This window comes from Scyliorhinus torazame, chromosome 5, assembly GCF_047496885.1.
Source record: "Scyliorhinus torazame isolate Kashiwa2021f chromosome 5, sScyTor2.1, whole genome shotgun sequence".
Taxonomy (NCBI): Eukaryota; Metazoa; Chordata; class Chondrichthyes; order Carcharhiniformes; family Scyliorhinidae; genus Scyliorhinus; species Scyliorhinus torazame.
The window spans coordinates 164341673-164362231 of NC_092711.1; the positions used below are offsets into that span (position 1 = coordinate 164341673).

General features: G+C 46.9%; 1 protein-coding gene and 1 long non-coding RNA gene across 2 annotated transcripts; one reads left to right on the plus strand and one right to left on the minus strand.

The window, feature by feature from the left end:
• The first annotated feature begins 8419 nt into the window (after positions 1-8419).
• On the plus strand, positions 8420-11629 carry LOC140420412 (uncharacterized). The gene is made up of 2 exons (XR_011946351.1): positions 8420-8532; positions 9896-11629. It is a non-coding gene; the product is annotated as an uncharacterized lncRNA (long non-coding RNA).
• A 2635-nt stretch (positions 11630-14264) lies between these two features.
• LOC140420393 (uncharacterized) lies at positions 14265-19998 on the minus strand. The gene is made up of 2 exons (XM_072504400.1): positions 18773-19998; positions 14265-15819 (listed from the first exon to the last, which is right to left on the minus strand). Exon 2 carries the CDS (start codon positions 15460-15462, stop codon positions 14509-14511), a length of 954 nt encoding a protein of 317 aa, XP_072360501.1. The 5' UTR covers positions 15463-15819; positions 18773-19998; the 3' UTR covers positions 14265-14508.
• Positions 19999-20559: the final 561 nt, after the last annotated feature.

Below are 20559 nucleotides of genomic sequence, written 5' to 3' on the forward strand. Positions count from 1 at the left end.
GAGCCGGTGATCCAGAGTGAACGGACTAATCCACTGCTTTTGTTAATTGTAATAAGTACAAAATCACAACTTAATAAATTCTGTGACAACATTCTTGTACCCGGAATGGGTACAAGAATGCAACTAGTCAGGAGCTGCAGGTAACTTTCACAATACATTCTGACGTGTGATTGATTCGAGTGTTAAAATTGAGATTGAAGCCAAACCCAGATGTTACAATAGGATTGAATTTCACATTCTGTTTGGGTATCCTGCACTAACAGTGATGGCTTTTGTAAACTCCTTTTACAGGATATTTGAAGGGGAGGAGTTACAGACAGAAATTTCACACCAAACATCACAACAAGATGTGACAGAGTCACTCGATTCATGGGAGCTGAATATCATCGACTTTTGAATCTAGAATGAGAAATGTTTGTCTGTTCTTCTGCTGAAAGAGATTTTTAAACATCACTCAGTGTACAGACACTGAGCCAGGCTCATCCGAGTGAGGCATCACTAAAAAAATCCATTTTATATTTTGCAGCTCACCCAAAGATGGAAATTTCAGCACACATTTCTCCACCTTGTATTTATTAATGTTTTGTTTGCCCGTTAAATATCCTCGACCTCTGGACGTTTCATTACAGAACTCAGCTCGAAGACATCAAAACTTGTATCCGGCCTTGTCTGTGTGCCCCATTCGTCAATTCAACTTTGCAGCAGCTCAGTCCCAGCTTTGGAAACATCTTCATCTTTCTGTGAGGCCCCGACCCCATTGACTGTGACAGGGTTCATACTGTCTCCGTGAGATTGTTGATGTAAAGTCACATCAGACCCACACTGCCCGATTTCCAATCCAATTTATTTAAAGGTTCCAGGAGCCTGACTCTAACCTTAAGTGTTGTTCTGATCCTGTCAGTAACATTGTTTTGGAACTCACTAGTACCACCACATAGGCAGCCATCAACATGCATCATAAAGATGCCCAAGAGTTTCCTGCCATGGTACCAATAAAGCACGGCAGCTTCTGCCTTCAGGTAGAGACAACCCGACTTGAACAAAACTGATCTAACTGAGAAGTGCCATACACTCTGAAACATTGTTCAAAACATCGACAAACTTATTGACCTTCTAAAGTCTCCCATTCATCTGGCACCTTAGAAGGTTGCAGAAACACTGCCCTCTGGAGGTGACCCCCCAGCGCAAATGCAGCTTTTATGTTTCTTGACTGAAAGTTCCAGGAAAATGTCACGAAAAGGGCCAAAGGAATTTCAAAATTACCTTTCCCACTGTGGGCGAGTCCACTCTGACCTCTTTATCTCCCAAAGCTTCTTCAAATCCCCACGCCACTAACCTCACCTTGGGCCTTATCAGCGCCATCCGGTTGGACCTTTTCTGTGCAGATCCATTGATGTGATGATGCTGGCTGACCCCTATCTGGGACCTCTGAACACACGCCAAACTCTGTCCAACTGCCAAATCTTGCTGTTTAGCCTCCCATACCCCTTTATCCCCTCATTTTTCGGCAGCTACATAACCCTCTCAGTCACGGAGGCTTAAGCATCCCCCCCAAACATATCTTTGGTGTAAAACCGACAATTCCCTGCCTGAAATGTTCCAGTTATTGAAATTACAATGAATGGATGTCAAAGAAAGTTTGGGAATCTTTATTACAAACATGCAGGGAATGCTTCAGCGAACCGAAGCATCTCTGGGAGTAGTTACAATAACACACGTTTATACACAGTACAGTTGCAGCTGTTTTGTCTGCAGGTTAGTGGGAAAGTACAGGACGTCAAGGAAACAACTCGAAAACAGCTCACTTATTGGCTATAGTGACTTCATCTCTCACAAAACACATCTCGGAAAACAGTAGCCAGACTAGTAATCCAGAGACCCAGGGTAATGCTATCGGGATCCAGGTTCGGCAGATGGTGAATTTTAAATTAATTAAAAATCTGGAATTAAAAGTCATCGATGACCATGAAAGGATTGTCGATAGTTGTAAAAACCCATCTGGTTTCTTTTAGATCCACCTGTGGTGGGGGAATAACACTATTTACTCTCCAGGATAAAATAAATGTACTTCAGCTTTTGTGGATCATTTCAGTGGGCTGATACTCAAAGAGCATCAGCCCACTGGAGGCAAAATCGTGAGACCGGCCAATCCAGCAGAAAGAAACCCTCCGACCCTCCCACTTCACCAAGTGTCAGAATGAACAAAGTTTGATTTGATTAAATTTATTCACATGCACCGAGGTACAGTGAAACGTATTGTTCTGTGTACAATACAGACAGATCATTTTATACAAGAAAAAACATAGGACATATGATAAATACACAATTTAAATATGTAGACATCGGGTGAAGCATACGGGTCATTCAGGAGTCTGGTAACAGCGGAAAGAAGCTGTTTTGAATCTGTTATTACGTGTTCTCAGACTTTTGTATCACCTGCCCAATGGAAGAGATTGGAAAAGAGAATAACCTCGGTGAAAGGGTCTTTGATTTTGCTGCCCGCTTTCCCAAAGCAGCGGGAGGTGTAGACAGAGTCAATGGATGGGAGGCGGGTTTGTGTGAGGGACTGGGCGGTGTTCACAACTCTCTGTAGTTTCTTACAGTCTTGGGCTGAGCAGTTGCCATACCAAGTGTCATGGGAGTGTCCCTTTAAGAAATGTTTTTGTCTTATCACATGGCTTCAGTGATGTCATTGTGTGGGTGGAGCTGGGCTGTGGCTCTGGGAGTTGGTTTTACTTCTGCTTTGGTTTGGGGCTGTTTTGTGGCTCTGAGTTTTTTGCTTTCGCTTTCACATTTTTGGCTGCTGTACTCAGAAAGAGGAGTATTTTGGCCTATCTCTCTATCTTCATTTTAAAAGCTGTTTCCAGACTGCTTGATAACCTGAAAAGAAATAATTGCTTTCTGGAAGGAATTCAAACCTGCTGTTTTGGAAAGGAAACAAGAGCATCCATAACAGGTCTTGAGTGCTGTGTGCTGGGCCACACCTTTGAAAAGGAGGTACTGGTTTATGGGATTTTGTTATTAAATTGGAACAGTTAAAGGGGGGAATTTATTAAGGGTTATACATAGATTACTGTAGCTGTGTGGGGTATTTATCTTTGTAATTTATAAAAATGCTTACTGTGTGTGTTTATAAAAATGTTAACTAAATTCATCGAATAAAGCTTGTTTTGATTAAAAGTGCTTGAGGCCTCTGTTGAATATCACCTGAAAGGCAGCCCTTGTGCTCATCGGAACCAAAATCAATAAACAATTGTAGGTCAGGTGAACTCCATGATATACTTTGGAGTTTTCTAAACTCTGGCCCACAACACAAGCTGTGATGCAGCCAGATAAGATGTTTTCTATGGTGCTGCTGTAAAAATTGGTGCTCCTGTAAAAATTGGTAAAAGTCAATGATAATAATCTTTATAATTGTCACAAGTAGGCTTACATTAACACTGTAATGAAGTTACTGTGAAAATCCTCTAGTCGCCACACTCTGGCGCCTGTTTGGGTTCACGGAGGGAGAATTCAGAATGTCCAATTCACCTAACAAGCACGTCCTTCGGGACTTGTGGGAGGAAAACAGAGCACCCGGAGGAAACCCATGCAGACACGGGGAGAACATGCATACTCCGCACAGACAGTGACCCAAGCGGGAATCAAACCTGGGACACTGGCGCTGTTAAGCAACAATGCTAACCACTGTGTTACCGTGCCGCCCATGTGGCAATCAATGTGGGCATGCTGAATTTCATTAGTTTCCTAAGTATATGTTTCTTGGTCATAGCGTTGATGTGGGTGGACGAGGACAGAATGCTGGTGATGTGCACACCTCGGAATTTGAAGCTGCTAACCATCTCCACCTCAGCCCCATTAATGCAGACATGGGTGTTTATGATACTTCGCTTCCTGAAGTCAATGACCAGCTCCTTAGTTTTGCTGACATTTAGGGAGAGATTGTTGTCGTTACACCACGCCACTAGGTTCTCTATCTCCCCCCTGGACTCTGACTCATCGTTGTTTGATATCCGACCCATTAGGTCATGTCATCAGCAAACTTGTAGATGGAGCGGGAGCAGGTTTTGCCACACAGTCGTGTGTATATAACGAGTATAGTAGGGGGCTACGTACGCAGCCTTGTGGGCCCCGGTATTGAGGATTATCGTGGAGATGTTTGAGATCCGAACCACTACGGTCGTGTCATCAGCAAACATGTGGATGGATTTGGAACCAAATTTTGCCATGCAGTCGTGTGTGTGTATAGGGAGTGCAGCCTTGCGGAGCTCCTGAATTGAGAACTATCGTGGAGGAGGTGTTGTTGTTTATCCTTACTGATTGTGGTCTATGGGTCAGAAAGTCGAGGATGCAGCTGCAGAGAGAGGAGCCTAGTCCTAAATTTTGGAGTTTTGATATGAGCTTGGCTGGGATTTTGGTGTTGAAAGCGGAGCTGTAGTTAATGAATAGGAGTCTGACGTAGGAGTCCTTGTTGTTGAGATGCTCCAGGGGCGAGTATAGGGTCAGGGAGATGGCTTCTGCAGTGGACCGGTTGTGACGGTATGTGAATTGCAGTGGATCAAGGAATGCTGCGAGTATGGAGTTGATGTGTCCAACATCTCGAAGCAATTCATAATGATCGATGTCAAGGCCACTGGATGATAGTCATTGAGGCACATTGCCTGATTCTTCTTTGGCACTATGATGTTGGTCTTCTTGAAGCAGATGGGAACCTTGGAACAGAGGAGGTTGAGGATGTCCGCAAACACACCTGCCAGTTGGTCCGCGCAGGATCTGGGTGCATGACCTGGGACCCCGTCAGGACCTGTCGCTTTCCGAGGGTTCACTTTCAAGAAGGCCGATCTGACTTCAGAGGCTGTGACGGTGGGTATGGGTGTGTCCAAGGCTGTTGAGACAGTTGACAACGGTTTGTTGGTTTCCTGCTCGAAACAAGCATTGAATGCATTGAGTTTGTCGGAAAGGGGTGCACTGTTGCTGAAGATTCTACTCGGCTTTGCTTTGTAGCCCATTATGTTGTTTAACCCTTGCCACAATCGACGAGAGTCCCTGTCGTTACTCTGCGACTCTCGATTAGTTTGATATCGTCACTTGGGAGTCCCTGTTGGCTTTGCGGAGGTCATATATAGATTTCTTGAAAACGTCAGTGTTGCCTGCCTTGAACACCTTCAGTTGGGAGTGAATCTCCGAATTAAACCATGGATTTTGGTTGGGTAACGTACAGACTACCTTCTTTTGCTCGCAATCTTCTACACATTTACTGATGAAGTCTGTGACGGTGCTGGCATACTCATTTAGGTTGGCTGCTGAGTTAACATAGAACATAGTGCAGAAGGAGGCCATTCGGCCCATCGAGTCTACACCTTCCCACTTAAGCCCTCACTTCCACCCTATCCCTGTAACCCAATAACCCCTCCTAACCTTTTTTGGTCACTAAGGCAATTTAACATGGCCAATCCACCTAACCTGCACGTCTTTGGACTGTGGGAGGAAACCGGACCACCCAGAGGAAACCCACGCAGAAACAGGGAGAACGTGCAGACTCCGCACAGACAGTGATCCAGCAGGGAATCGAACCTGGGACCCTGGCGCTGTGAAGCCACAGTGCTATCCACTTGTGCTACCGTGCTGCCCTTGTTCTTGAATATGGACCAGTCCACTGACTCCAAGCAGTCGGGTAGGAGCTCTTCCGTTGCAGCGACCTTCTTAACCGGATTCTCCCGTTAAGATTCTGCTTGAATGCGGGGAGAAGGAGCACCGTATTGTGGTCCGATTTTCCGAAGTGCGGTCATGGGATGGATCAGGCGTCCTTGATGTTTGTGTAGCAGTGGTCAAGGATGTTGGGGTCCCTGTTGGGATAGGACATGTGTTGGTGGAACCTTGGCAGTACACTCTTCGGGTTGGCCTGGTTAAAGTCCCCGGCCATGATGAACAAGGCCGCCAGGTATTCTGCTTCATTGTTATTTATAGCGGTTACAATTCATCAAGGGCCTTCTTCACTTCCGCCTGGGGTGGATGTAGACCGCCGTCAAGATGGCAGAAGTGAACTCCGTGGAAGGTAGTATGGACGGGACTTCACAGTCGGGTATTCCAGGTCCGGGCAGCAGTAGCTCCCCAGCGTCGCCACGTCCGAGCACCAGGAGTTGATGAGGGGGCAAACCCCTCCACACACTCCAGGTTCAGCCCTGGATGTGATTAACAGCAGGAATAACAGCAGAATCCAACCCAACACCACTTGTGAACCCTTTGGTATCCCAGCATGTTGGACGACTGAGTGAATCCCTCCCCACAGTGAGAGCAGGTGAATGGCTTCTTTACAGTGTGAACTCGCTGGTGTCTCCGCAGTGTGGATGATGTTTGAAACCTCTTTGTGCAGTGAGAGCAGTTGAACAGTTTCTCCTCAGTGTGAATGCGCTGGTGGGACATCAATACCTGAGAGCCTTTACACCCACTCCCACAGTTGGAGCATTTAAAGGGTCTCTCATTGGTGTGAGTGACATTGTGGCTCAGCAAGTGATGATCGAGTGAACGTGCTCTCCCCGGTGTGACCTCGCTCGTGTTTCATCAGGTTGGATGAGGTTCTAAACCTCTTGGTGCACTGAGAGCAGCTGAACGGTCTCTCCTCAGTGTGATCGCGCTGGTGGGTCATCAGTAGCTGAGAGCTTTTGAAACCCCTCCTGCAGTCAGAGCATTTAAAGGGCCTGCTCTTCGTGTGAGTGACATTGTGGTTCAGCAGGTTGGATAATTGAGTGAATCCCATATCACACACAGTGTAGATGAATGGCCTCTCCCCAGTGTGAACTCGCTGGTGTGTCTGCAGGTGGGATAACCGAGTGAATCCCTTCGCACACACAGTGCAGGTGAATGGCCTCTCCCCGGTGTGAACTCTCTGGTGTCTCTGCAGGTGGGATAACCAAGTGAATCCCTTCCCACATTCTGAGCAGGTGAACGGCCTCCCCCTGTGTGAACCCGTTCGTGTCTCCGCAGGTTGCCAATGTCAGTAAATCCCTTTTCACACTGAGAGCAGATGAAAGGCTTCTCTCCAGTGTGACTGCGTTGATGCCTTTCCAGCTTGCATGGGGCTGTGAATCCTTTCCCACACACAGAGCAGGTGAACGGCCTCTCTCCAGTGTGACTGCGTTGATGCCTTTCCAGCTCGTACGGGCCTTTGAATCCCTTCCCACAGACTTCACATTTCCATGGTTTCTCCATGGTCCGGGAGATCTTGCGTCTCACCACATTGGACGATCAGTTGAAGCCTCGTCCACACACAGAACACGTGTACAGTCACTCCCTGATATGAATGGTGTATTGTTTTTTCAGGTTGTGTAACTGGTTAAAGCTCTTTCCACAGTCAGTGCTCTGTAACAGTCTCACAAGAGTGTGTGTGTGTGTGTCTCAGTGCTTTTCCAGATACACTGATGTTTAAAATCTCTTGAACATTGAGGGGTCCGGGAGTCGAGTCAGGTGGTCAAGAGCTCGGGACACCATTTAGATATGGCATCCCAATATCATGTTAAGTGCAGCCTCGGGTGGCATTCCCCACCAGAGCAGTAAAAGAGCAGAATGCCATTAGTTAGCGGATATGAAGTGAGAAGGTGTTGGTAGATGCAGATACCAAGATCTGACGGAGTAGTTGACGGGAAGGGGGTGGCCTTTGGACGGGTGAAGGGGGCATTGTACGGCAGCAGAGTGAGATTTGGAGTTGTCTACCTAGCAAAGCTGAGAGTCACTCATAACTCGAAGGACTTTTATTTTGAGGCGGTAGAGGCATTCGTTAAGGCTGAAGGACTGAGACTGAGATAAGAGTTGGGATTTGGGCTTGGTTGGTGGGGCGGGGATTGTGTTCTGTTGTTGAGGGTTTTCGATTTGATTGGGGTTTGGTTTCTGACTCTTAAATGGAGTGGGGGGGGGGTTGTGGTTTTTTCCTTATGGGTGCGGTTCTGTATTGTTTCTTGGTTTCAGGGAGGTGGGTTTTGGGCACGTGGGGCTGGGTTAATGAGGAGTGGGTGGTGAGGAGGAGGGGCTCTGGCAGGGATTACCGCAAGAAGGAAATGTAGAGTGATTAGTGAACGGGAGTGTGATGGGGAAGGGCCGTAGACATTGGAGCCTGGTCAAACAGGTTTCAATGGACCTGGGAAGTGTGAATGGTGGGGGGAGGGGATCGACACTGGGTGAAGTGTTTGCAAGAGGAAATGGATGGGGGGGGTGAGGGGACTATCCACATGTTACTGCGCCCCGCCCCCGTTCCTGTTCCATCCCAGTCCCAGGCGTTTGGAGACTGGGCTCTGGATGAGTAATGGCGCCCGGCGCTCCCACAATCTGCCGCGCCCCGGAAACCGCTCTATCGGCTGCGCGGGCCTGTGGCCTGGTACTGCGCATGTTCAAAGGAGAGGGAAACTGCGCATGTGCAAAAAGAACCCGCCCTCTGACTTCCGACTGAAATGATGTGGAGATGCGTGTAAGACTTCGTACTGTTCCGACTGAAATGTTGACCTCCACACAGACTGAAATCTCCTCCTGTATCAAACATCTGTGAGTAAAACACTTTCTTTTCTCCCCCTTTCCATTTTTTTTCTCATTCTCACCTTCAATTGGTCACTTGCAGCAACTGAAGGGAAAGGAAGTGAATCCAGGGAGGGTGCAGACTCTGCAAAGCTTGGCCCAGGTCTCTCTCTCTTAAAGACATTGACATCCTTTGCTCCCTCAGCTTGACACATTTATTTGTCTGGCTAAAAGCATGGTCTCTTTCCCAATGTTCACAATTAAAGGGCTGCTTTCCCCAAGAGATAGTTGACATTTAAGGGGCAGTAAATTAATGTCGGACAGAGATATGTCTCGTGTTGTTATGGTACAGATTCTTTTTGGATTCTGGAATAAAGTATATTTATTAATATTTCTAGTATTGTAATATAGTACTGTAGCTATGTTATATATTTCCAGACATAGAATCTGAATTCTCTGTTCCGCTACACCCGTTTTCTGCTGTGGTGCACCCCCGCTGGCAGCGGGATGCTCCGTCCCGGCAGACGGCCAATGGGGTTTCCCGTTGTGGGCACCCCCACGCCATTGGGTAATCCGCAGGCATGAGTGCGCTGAAGGCAAAACATAGGATCCCCGCCCAGAGTCATTACGGCACAGAACAGGTCCATTCAGTAACTTGTCCATTCTGACTCTGTAGACCGATACAATTAGTCCCATTTCCCCTCAATATCTCTGTTCCCAGAAAGTTTATTTCCTTCATCCAATTTCCTTTTGAAATTGTTCATCATCTCTGCTACCATCAGGGCAGCACAGTGGCATAGTTGTTAGCACTGCTGCTTCACTGCGCCAAGGACCCGGATCATTGTCCATATGGAGTTTGCACATTCTCCCCATTTGTGTGTGTGTCTCATCCCCACACCCAAAAAAATATGCAGGGTAGGTAAATTGGCCACGCTAATTTGCCCCTTAATTGAAAAAAAGAATTGGATACTCTAAATGGTTTTTATTTTTAAATCACTGCTACCACCAACTTCAGAGGCGGAGGCTTGAGGGCACTGCCTCCGAAATGAAGCTCCTGCTTGGATCAACCCCACTCTCCACATCTCTAAATCTGTAATCAAACAATACAGTTCTGTACATTACCCAAATATTTAGTCCAGTAATATGGTCATATATACGGCTAGCAGCTGCAGAAAGACTTTCAGGTCCCCGTTTTCAGGACAGGAAGCGGCAAACATGGATTTGCCTTTCAGCCTGTATCAGCACCTTCCGGAGAATTGGGAGGGTGAATATTAGATACAGTGAGAATTGAGGGAGAGTGTGTGGGATGGAGATTTACAGCTTTTTGGGAACAAGAGAGGAAAAAATATCCCATCAAAACTAGAATGATCTGTTCTTTATTTCTATCCTGTAGTGATGATGTTTGTAAACTCATTTTACATCAGACAGTGAGGATTTGCGGACAGAAATCTCAAATTAAATCTCAGATGAAGACCTGCAGTCACTTGATTCATCAGGACATGATTATCATCGGCCTTTCAATCGAGAAGGAAAAATGTTTTTACTGTTCTGTCTTCTTCAAAAGGCTTTAAACATCAGTCTGACCAGAAAAAAATAGAAGACCCAGGCATCTGAGTGAGAGTGTTCCAGTTCACTGACTGTGGAAAGAGCTTCAACCAGTTACACAGCCTGAAAAAACATTGCACCATTCACAGTGGGGAGAAACCGTACTCGCGTTCAGTGTGGATAACTCAGCTGATCACCGAACCTGGAGAGCCACCATGAAGAAACCGTGGAAATGTGGGGACTGTGGGAAGGGATTCTGCTCCCCATCGGTGCTGGAAACACATCGACATATTCACACTGGGGAGAGACCGTTCACCTGCTCTGTGTGTGGGAAGGGATTCAGTCATTCATCCCAACTGCTGACACACCAGCGAGTTCACTCTGGGGAGAGGCCGTTCATCTGCTCTGTGTGGGAAGGGATTCACTCAGTCATCTAGCCTGCTGAGACATCAGCGAGTTCATACCGGTGAGAAGACATTCATCTGCACCGTGTGTGAGAAGAGACTAACTCAGTCATCCAGCCTGCAGAGACACAATGCCACTCACACCAATGAGAGATGCTTTAAATGCTCTGACTGTGGGTGTGGGTTCAAAAGTGCTGCAGATCTGATGATTCACCAGTGCATTCACACTGAGGAGAGACCTTTCAGCTGCTCTCACTGCACCAAGAGGTTTAAAACATCATCAAACCTGCACATACATCAGCAAGTCCATACTGGGCAGAGGCCATTGACCTGCCTTTCTGTGGTAAGGGATTCAGTGATTCGTCCCAACTGCAGAGACATTGCCGAGTTCACACTGGGGAGAGGCCGTTCACCTGCTCTCAGTGTGGGAAAGGATTCACTCAGTTATCCCAACTGCAGACCCACTCAGTTATCCCACCTGCAGACCCACAATGTCACCCACACCACTGAGAGACCCTTTAAATGCTCTGACTGTGGGAGTGGCTTCAGAAGCTCTTGGGAACTGATGGCCCACCAGCGCATTCACACTGAGGAGAGACCCTTCAGCTGCTCTCACTGCACAAAGAGGTTTAGAACACCATCCACACTGCGGGTATACCAGCGAGTTCACACTGGGGAGAGGCCATTTACCTGCTCTCAGTGTGGGAAGAGATTCACTCAGTTATCCAGCCTGAGGACATATCAGCGAGTTCACACTGGGGACAGACCATTCACCTGCTCTCAGTGTGGGAAGGGATTCACCCAGTTATCCAGCCTGCTGAGACACCAGCAAGTTCACAAGTCATTGTGAACCAGGCAGCACAGTAGCAGAGTGGTTAGCACAGTTGCTTCACAGCTCCAGGGTCTCAGGTTCGATTCCCGGCTTGGGTCACTATCTGATGCTATGATTCATTGGAGGAGTTAGATTCTGCTACATGTTCTGCTGTTAATCACATCCAGTCTATCCACTCTGGTTGAGACTTCCTCGAAACACTCTGATAAATTAGTCAGACACGGTTTCCCTTTCACAAAGCCATGCTGACTCTGCTTGATTAGATTATGATTTTCTCAATGTGCTCCTATTACTTCCTCATAATTGATTCCAACATTTTTTTCAACAATAAATGTTAGTCTAATCATCCTATAGTGTCTTGTTTTTTTCCTCCCTCCCATTCTGAATCGGGGGTTGTTACATTGGCAGTTTTCCAATCCTCTGGTACTTCTCCAGAATCCAAGGATTTTTGGAAAATTACAATCAATGCATCCACTATCTCTGTAGCCATTTCTTTTAGGATCCGAGGATGCAGCCATCCAGGGGACATATCTTATCCCCATCAGTTTGTCCAAAATGACTTCTCCAGTGATGGTATTTAATTGCTCCATTCGTATTCTTTAGTATTAAATGGGATAGTCAAAGTATCTTCCACCATAAAGACTGATGCAAAAAAATCTGTTTAACTCCTCTGCCATTTCCTTGTTCCCCATAACTGACACAGCGGCATGGAGGCACATGGTGGTTAGCACTGTTGCTTCACACCTCCAGGGACCCGGGTTCAATTCCCGGCTTGGATCACTGTCTGTGCGGAGTCTCCACGTTCTCCCAAAACTGCGTGGGTTTCCTCCCACAAGTCCCAAAAGACGTGCTTGTTAGGTGAATTGGACATTCTGAATTCTCCCTCTGTGTACCCAAACAGGTGCCGGAGTGTGGCGACTGGCGGATTTTCACAGTAACTTCATTGCAGTGTTAATGTAAGCCTATTTGTAACAATAATAAAGATTATAATAATAAAGAATATTATTACTATTTCCTCAGATGTATTTTCTAAGGGGCCTCTGTGGAGTTGAGGTTACAATCAGATCAGCTGTGAACTTATTGAATGGTGGAGCAGGCTCGAGGGGCCGAGTGGCCTACTCCTGCTCCTAATTCGTATGTTATCACATCCTTTATAATAGATTGTAGCATTTTCCCTCCTACTGATGTCAGGCTAATGGGTCTGTGGTTCCCGTTTTCTCTCTCCCTCCTTAAATAGTGAGGTGACATTTACCACTTTCCAATCTGCAGGAACCATTCCAGAATGTATAGAATTTTGAAAGGTGATCACCAATGTATCCACTATCTCTACAGCCGCCTCTTTCAACACTCTGGGATGTAGAGCATCAGCTTTTGGGGATTTATTAACTTTCAATCCCATTAATTTCTCCAGTACTACTTTTTCACTAATACTAATCTCTTTCAGTTCCTCGTGCTCACTGGTCCCTTGGTTCTCTCGTGTTTTTAGGATGATTTCTGTATCTTCCTCCGTGAAGACAGATTCACATTGTTTAGTTTCTCTGCCATTTCCTTATTCCCCATTATAAACTCTCCTGTCTCTGCCTGGAATGGACCCACATTGTTCTTTGCTAATCTTTTCCTGTTCACATTCCGATAGGAGCATTTCCAGTGAGTTTTTATGTTTTTCCCCAGTTTGCTCTCGTATTCTATTTTCTGTTTATCAATTTCTTGGTCCTTTGCTGAATTCTAAACCAAGTTCCCAATCCTCAGGCTCACTAATATTTTAGCCACTTTGAGTCTCCTCCATTGATCTAATAGAATCTAACTTTTCTTGTTAGCCACAATCGCTTCATTTTGCTGTTTAATTTTTGCTTCTTAAAGGAATCTATATTTTATGTAAATAAAATGCGAGTGGTTGCCTGTCTATTGTCTATCGTCATACAAAGATGAACAAAGAACAAAGGACAGTACAGCACAGGAACAGGCCCTTCGGCCCACCAAGCCTGCTCGGATCATGATGTTTGTCTAAACTAAAACCTTCTGTGCTTCCAGGGTCTGTATCCGTCTATTCCCATCCTATTCATGTATTCGTCAAGATGCCTCTTAAACATCACTATCGTACCTGCTTCCACCACCTCCTCCGGCAGCGAGTTCCAGGCACTCAACACCCTCTGTGTAAAAAAAACCTCCCTCACACATCTCCTCTAAACTTTGCCCCTCACACCTAAACCTCTGTCACCTGGTAATTGACTTTTCCAACCTGGGAAAAAGCTTCTGACTGTCCACTCTGTCCATGCCACTCAGAATTTTGTAAATTTTTATCAGGCCGTCCCTCAACTCCGTCGCTCTAGTTAAAACAATCCGAGTTTATCCAACCTCTCCTCATAGCTAATAGCCTCCAGGCCAGGCAACATCCTGGTAAACCTCCTCTGTACTCTCTCCAAAGCCTCCACATCCTTTTGGTAATGTGGTGACCAGAATTATAGGCAATATTCCACGTGTGGCCTAACTAAGGTTCTGTACAGCTGCAGCATGACTTGCCAATTTTTATACTCAATGCCCCGACCAATGAAGACAAGCATGCCGCCTGCCTTCTTAGCTCCTTATCCACCTGCGTTGCCACTTTCAGTGATATGTTTATTGTAATTTCCCAATCTACCACAGACAACTTGCCCCTCATACCATGATAGTTTCCTTCTGCTAGAAACACCCAGTTAAATTAGGCAAAAGCACCATGTAACCACCATAGCCCATCTTCATGGCAACATGGTTGCTTTGGGAATTAAATATCTTGCAACGTGCAAACACCTTTTCATTCTGTGCTCCTCGTCAAACTTGGAACCAGGTAATCGCAACTAGCCTCAAAAATGGTCAGCCCACCGGAGGCAGAGGTGTTAGACCGGCCAGTCCAGCAGAAAGAAACCCTCCAATCATCACCATTCACCAGATGTCAGAATGAACAAAATGCAGTCCTGGATGTCAGTGAGAGCAGAAACAATAACAACAGAGCCAACATCTGTAATTTATTGTGAACTTGTTGGAGTCACAACAGGTGTGATGAATCACAAAACCCCTCCCCACATTGAGAGCAGATGAATGGTCTCGCCCCAGAATTAACTCGCTAGTGTCTCCGGAGTTGGGACGGTTCATTGAATGTCTCCCCTGCTCAGAGCAGGTGAATGGCCTCTTGCAGGTGTGAACTCACTCGTGTTCCCGCAGGGTGTATGGATATCTGAATCCCTTCTCTCACTCAGAGCAGGTTAACGCCTTCTCCCCTGTGTGAACTCGCTGGTGTCTCTGCAGGTTGGATAACCAAGTGAATCCCTTCTCACACTGAGAGCAGGTGAACGGCCTCTCCCTAGTGTGAATTCGCTGGTGTGTCTGCAGGCTGGATAACTGAGTGAATCCCTTCTCACACTGAGAGCAGGTGAACGGCCTCTCCCCAGTGTGAATTTGCTTGTGTCTCTGCAGGCTGGAAAACTGAGTGAATCCCTTCTCACACAAAGAGCAGGTGAACGGCCTCTCCCCAGTGTGCACTCGCTGGTGTGTCAGCAGGTGTGATGAAGTAGTGAATCCCCTCTCACACTGAGAGCAGGTGAACAGCTTCTCCCCAGTGTGAAATCGCTGGTGTCTCTGCAGGTTGGATAACTGAGTGAATCCCTTCTCACACTGAGAGCAGGTGAACGGCTTCTCCCCAGTGTGAAATCGCTGGTGTCTCTGCAGGTTGGATAACTGAGTGAATCCCTTCTCACACTGAGAGCAGGTGAACGGCTTCACCCCAGTGTGAACTCGCTGATGTGTCAGCAGGTTCGATGAAGTAGTGAATCCCTTCTCACACTGAGAGCAGGTGAACGGCCTCTCCCCAGTGTGAACTCGCTGGTGTCTCTGCAGGCTGGATAATTGAGTGAATCTCTTCCCACACTGAGAGCAGGTGAGCAACCTCTTCCCAATGTGAACTTGCTGGTGTTTCCGCAGGTTGGATAACTCAGTGAATCCCTTCCCACATTGAGAGCAGGTGAACGGCCTCTCCCCGGAGTGAACTCGCTGGTGTGACTTCAGGGCGGATAACTGAATGAATCCCTTCCAACACACAGAGCAGGTGAACGGCCTCTCCCCAGTGTGACTGCGTCGATGAGCTTCCAGCTGAGATGGGACTCTGAATCCCTTCCCACAGTCCCCACATTTCCACGGTTTCTCCATGTTTTGGGTGTCCTTGTGACTCTCCAGGTTTAACAATCAGTTGAAGCCTCGTCCACACACAGAACACGTGTACGGTCTCTCCCCGCTGTAAATGTGTGATGTCTTTTCAGGCTGTGTAACTGGTTAAAGCTCTTTCCACAGTCAGTGCTCTGGAACACTCTCACCCGGGTGTGTGTGTCTCGGTGCTTTTCCAGTCACAATGATGGTTAAAACCTTTTGAAGCCGACAGATTGGGCAAACATTTCTCCTTCTAGATTCAAAGTCCAGTGATATCCAGTTCCAAGGAATTGAGAGACTCAGCCAGATCGAGACGTGACGCTTGAGATTTCTGTCTGTAATTCCTCCTCTTCTAATATCCTGTCAAAACAATTCACAAAAGACATCACTGTCAGCACTGGGTAGAAATTCAGAACAGGCAATTCTAGTTCCTCGAGAACATTCTTTCCTCTCTCATTCCTCAAAAGCTGTAAATCTCCATCCCACACACTCTCCCTCCATTCTCACTCTGCTGTATCTAATATTCACCCTCCCAATTCTCCTGACGGTGCTGATTCAGGCTGATTGACAGATCCATGCTCACTGATGCCTGTCCTGGGCACAGAGATCATAACAAATAGGAGCTGCAGTTGGCCATTCGGCCCATCGAACCTGCTCATTTATTCTGTGGGATCATTGGTCGAACTATGTCAGCGACATTATCCGTGTTATTGACCAGAGGCTGAGTGTGCTGACTCAATATCTGTGAGCTCAGGAGGCCGAGCTGAACAACACCATGAAGAGGCTCGATGATGCGGAGGAGAAAATCCTGAACATTGAGCAAGATGCCTCCTCGGCGGAGGCAAGAATTCAATCCTTGGAGAACCAGCTGAGTGGCGTGGGAGAAGCCTGGCGGACTTGGAGAACGGAGGGTCAGAGAAAGAATATCCGAGTCGTCGGCCTGCCAGAAGGTGTGGAGGGTGAGGCTCCCATTAGGTTCTTCAAGGACCGGCTGCCATGTTTTCCCCAAGCTGGATGTGAAGCCTGGGTGTTTCAAATTAGAAAGGGTATTGGATCCTGTCTTTGAGGCCGAGGGATAGTTTTCATCCCAGGCCTGTAACCATTCACTTCCACAACTTGAAAGATCACCAGAGGGTCCTGGAGACGGGTAAGGTGAGGTGGGACGTGGCTCCATAAGGAATGAGGATTTTCCTTATTCCAGGATTTTTCAACAGCTACGCAAACGAAGCATCGAGACTTTGATGAAGTTTGAAGGGAACTGAAGGCTGCGGGAGTGAATTATGTTGCTTTATCCTGAGACCCTGAAAATTATATTGACAACTCCGTCAAGTCTTTCAATAATCCAACTACTGCCTTGGCCTTCATTAAATCCATGAAGCGCAAGGATTTGGAGGGATGGTTTGCAGCTCAGACTAACTCAGGCTCCAATCTGGACTCTTTCCTTATCGCTGTTTTGTTGTCTGCATTTGTTATCTTTTATCCTGTTGAAGGGAGTTGTTATTCTGTGAGGGCCGATTGAATGTCTTCTTGTCCTCGAGTGTTGCAGAGACTCGGATTATCTCATCTCAGTTATGGTAGATGTGCCGTGTGCTTATTATCCGAGCGTTAATCATGGCAAAACCGAGTGGCGCCATTGCTGAAGGGTGGATGGTGGTGGATGCAGGTCTTCACCGTTGGGTCTAAAATGTGGGTGGGATATTCGATCCCCATTCCCTTGTTGGCCCTTCTTTTCTTCTAATTTTGGAGAAGGTGTCCTGAGGGTAATGACAGTCTGGCCGTGGGGTTAATCCTCCAAGATCCCCTTGGATCTATTGTGGTCGTGATTCTTTTGTATTTTTGTTATTATGGGAGGGTTTGTGTGTTGTTGACTTTATTCTACTCTGGTACAGACAGGGCTTTCATCAGTGAAAGGAGCAGTTTGAGGAGACTTTGGTGCCTGTGGTGTAAAGTGAGTTGGAGGAGGGGGTAATGGAGCACGCCCGATTGTGGCGTGAAAATCAGTTCTTGTTCTCTCTGTCGCCTAACTAATGGCGGCAGTTAATCTATCTCAAATACATAGGCCCCAATTTGACTGACTTGTTCCTCCTGGGCTTTCCATAAGTGAATTCAATTTAACTTAGGCCGGGAGTAGGGCACAGTGGTTAGTACTGCTACCTCAGCACCTGGGACCCAGGTTTAATTCCAGCCTTGGGGGGGCTGTCTGTGTGGAGTTTGCATATTCTCCTCGTCTTTATGTGTGTTTCCTCCGGGTGCTCTGGTTTCCTCCCACTGTCCAAAGATGTGCAGTGAAAGTGGATTGATCACGCTAATTTGCCCCTTAGTGTCCAAGATGTATAGGTTCGGTGGGTAGACCATGATCAATGCACCGGGTTACGAGGATAGGATGGGGAGTGGGCTTCAGTGAAATGCTCTTTCTGAGGCTCACTGCAGACTTGAAGGGGCAAATGGCCTTCTGCACTACAGGAGTTCTATGTCATCTATGTTGTGTGATTCATATTAATTTGATTATGCTGTTAGTCTGTTTGTAATATTTTTGGATTTACAAACTGAATTGTGATATAATCTTACGTTCTTTCCCCACTCACTACTTTAACCTGTCAACTGGTTGTTCAATTGATCCGGCATTTCATCGCTCAAATATCTTGTTCCAAATTAATTCTGCAATGTGTTGCTTGGATTTATGTTGGCAATATCTCTTGTTCCGCACTGTGCCCATTTCCCACTATTTTTTCTGTTACTCTGTTGCATTCATTGTTTCAAAACGATTTAAAACATAACAATTTATTAAAAATCTGTCCAACTCATCCGTGAATATATTCAATGACTCCCACACCCACTGGTCCCCATGGAAGAGAAATCCAGAGACTAATAACCCTCTGAGGGAAGAGATGACAGGAAATATATTACATAGCTACAGTACAATATTACAAGGCTAGAAATAATAATAAATGTACGTTATTACAGAACTTTAAATAATATATCTAATCTGTACCATATAACAACACGAGACATGTCTCTGGTATTAATTTACTGTCCCCTTAAATGTCAGCCATTTCCTGGAGAAACCAGCCCTTTAATTGTGAACATTGGGAAAGAGACCATCCTTTTAGCCAGACAAATAAATGTGTCAAGCTGAGGGAGCGAAGGATGTCAATGTCTTTGAGAGAGAGAGAGAGAGAGAGACCTGGGCCAAGCTTTGCAGAGTCTGCACCCTCCCTGAATTCACTTCCTTTCCCTTCAGTTGCTGCAAGTGACCAATTGAAGGTCAGAATGAGAAAAGAAATGGAAAGGGGGAGAAAAGAAAGTGTTTTACTCGCAGATGTTGGAGACAGGAGGACGTTTTTCGTCTGTGAGGTCCCAGTTTTGCTCAGTGTCCAGCGTCCGCCTTCAGACAAAGAGGGAGCTGATTGGATGGGGGGGGGGGGGGGGAAGAGATTCCTTCAGTTCACCAACTCTTCCGGCGCACTCAGAGGAATCCGCGGTGACGTCTCACGGTTCCAGTGCGCAGGTCCGGCGCGCGGACGCAGCAGCTCCCACTCCTCCGGACAAGGTTTCGAGGCAACCGGCTGACGGCTCCGGCCAGAGCGAGAAGCCTCTGGATGATTTCCCCTCCCCCCTGCACGGGACTGCGCATGTCCAAGGGAGAGGAGAGGCTGCGCATGTGCAAGAGAAGGCCCACCCCTGACCTTCCTGCTGCGGTATTGACCAATGGGAAGAATTAGAACCGGAAGGACTCTTGTTCTCCAGCCAATCAGCGCGCGTGTGTGAATGGAGATTGAGCTTCACACAGACTAAAATGCCCTCATGTCTCCAACATCTGTGAGTAACTCTTTTATTGTCGTCACAATTATTACAGAAACCAATTTACAAGGCTCCAGGCCTCATTGCACTTCAAATTGACGATTAAACACACTTCAAATTGACAATTAAACAGTCACTGAACACGAAACAGCTGCAAGGCACAAGGCCCAATTACATTTCACAGTAACGTTGTAACAGTCATTGAACACAAACAGCTGCAAGGCACAGGGCCGAAATACGTTTCCAAATACCTATTAACCAGTCACTTATCACAACCAGCCGCAAGGCACAGGCCCTACGCATAGTTCAAGTAACAATCGGACAGTCACATAACACGAACAGTCGTGAGGCACAAGGCCACGGAACCAAACGACCGTTCCAAAAGCAAGAAGGAACAGAAAACCACAATACACAAGTACATCGAGGCAACAACCTCTAAACATATAAACAAGCAGTCGCGAGGCACAAGGCCTCGAAACCATACGACCACTCCAAAAGAAACAGAAGAAAAGAAAAGAAACAAAACCCAAAAGTACAACACAAGACACAGGCACATTTCAAGGTGACGACTCTAAACACATAAGACAAGCAGTCGCGAGGCACAAGGCCCCGATACAATACGGCCGCTCCAGTACAAATATGACCCACAGGGCCTCGACTCATTTTAACAGTATCATATCAAAAACCCAATCACCAGGCACCAGGCCTTAATTCACCCCAGAAAAGATTTAACAGGATAGAATCCATCACCGAACACTAATCCCTGCTCACCCACCCCCGTTCACCCCGCCCTGCAGCCGACACCCCGGGGGAAAGGCCCCTCCTCGCTAAGAGCACAGACCTCCGGAGAGCCAGACCCAGGCGCGGCGGAGGAGGGAGGGTTCCCCCCTCCTGGACCCCGCCCAAAGGCACGGGACCATTCGGAGGGAGAGCAGTTTCGCACCAACCAGCGTTCCACCACAAATACTAAATAACATTTCGGTAAAAAACCCAAAATGAGTTGAATGTCATAGGCTGCTAAAGAAAACGAAAGCAAAGAAAACATGAAAACAAAATCCCTTAGTACTCATAGAAAAGTCCATAAAAAAAGAGTCCATTAATTTTGCACGTTCCACATCATGACCCCGACGCTCCAGCCGAAATTTCACAAGGAACAACATGTCCTCAAAGTCCTCCAATGGCAGCGGCCAGAGTCACTCCAATGTTGGCAACAGTCGACAACGGGGAAGAAAGTCCCAGAGTCAGTCCCAACCGCCCACAGGGCGTCCAGGGGGGCCGAACCCCCGGAGACCCCAGGAA

Bases quoted from the DNA above. Each gene is read 5' to 3' on its own strand.
- LOC140420393 (XM_072504400.1), bottom strand. From the start codon at position 15,462: ATGGAGAAACCGTGGAAATGTGGGGACTGTGGGAAGGGATTCAGAGTC.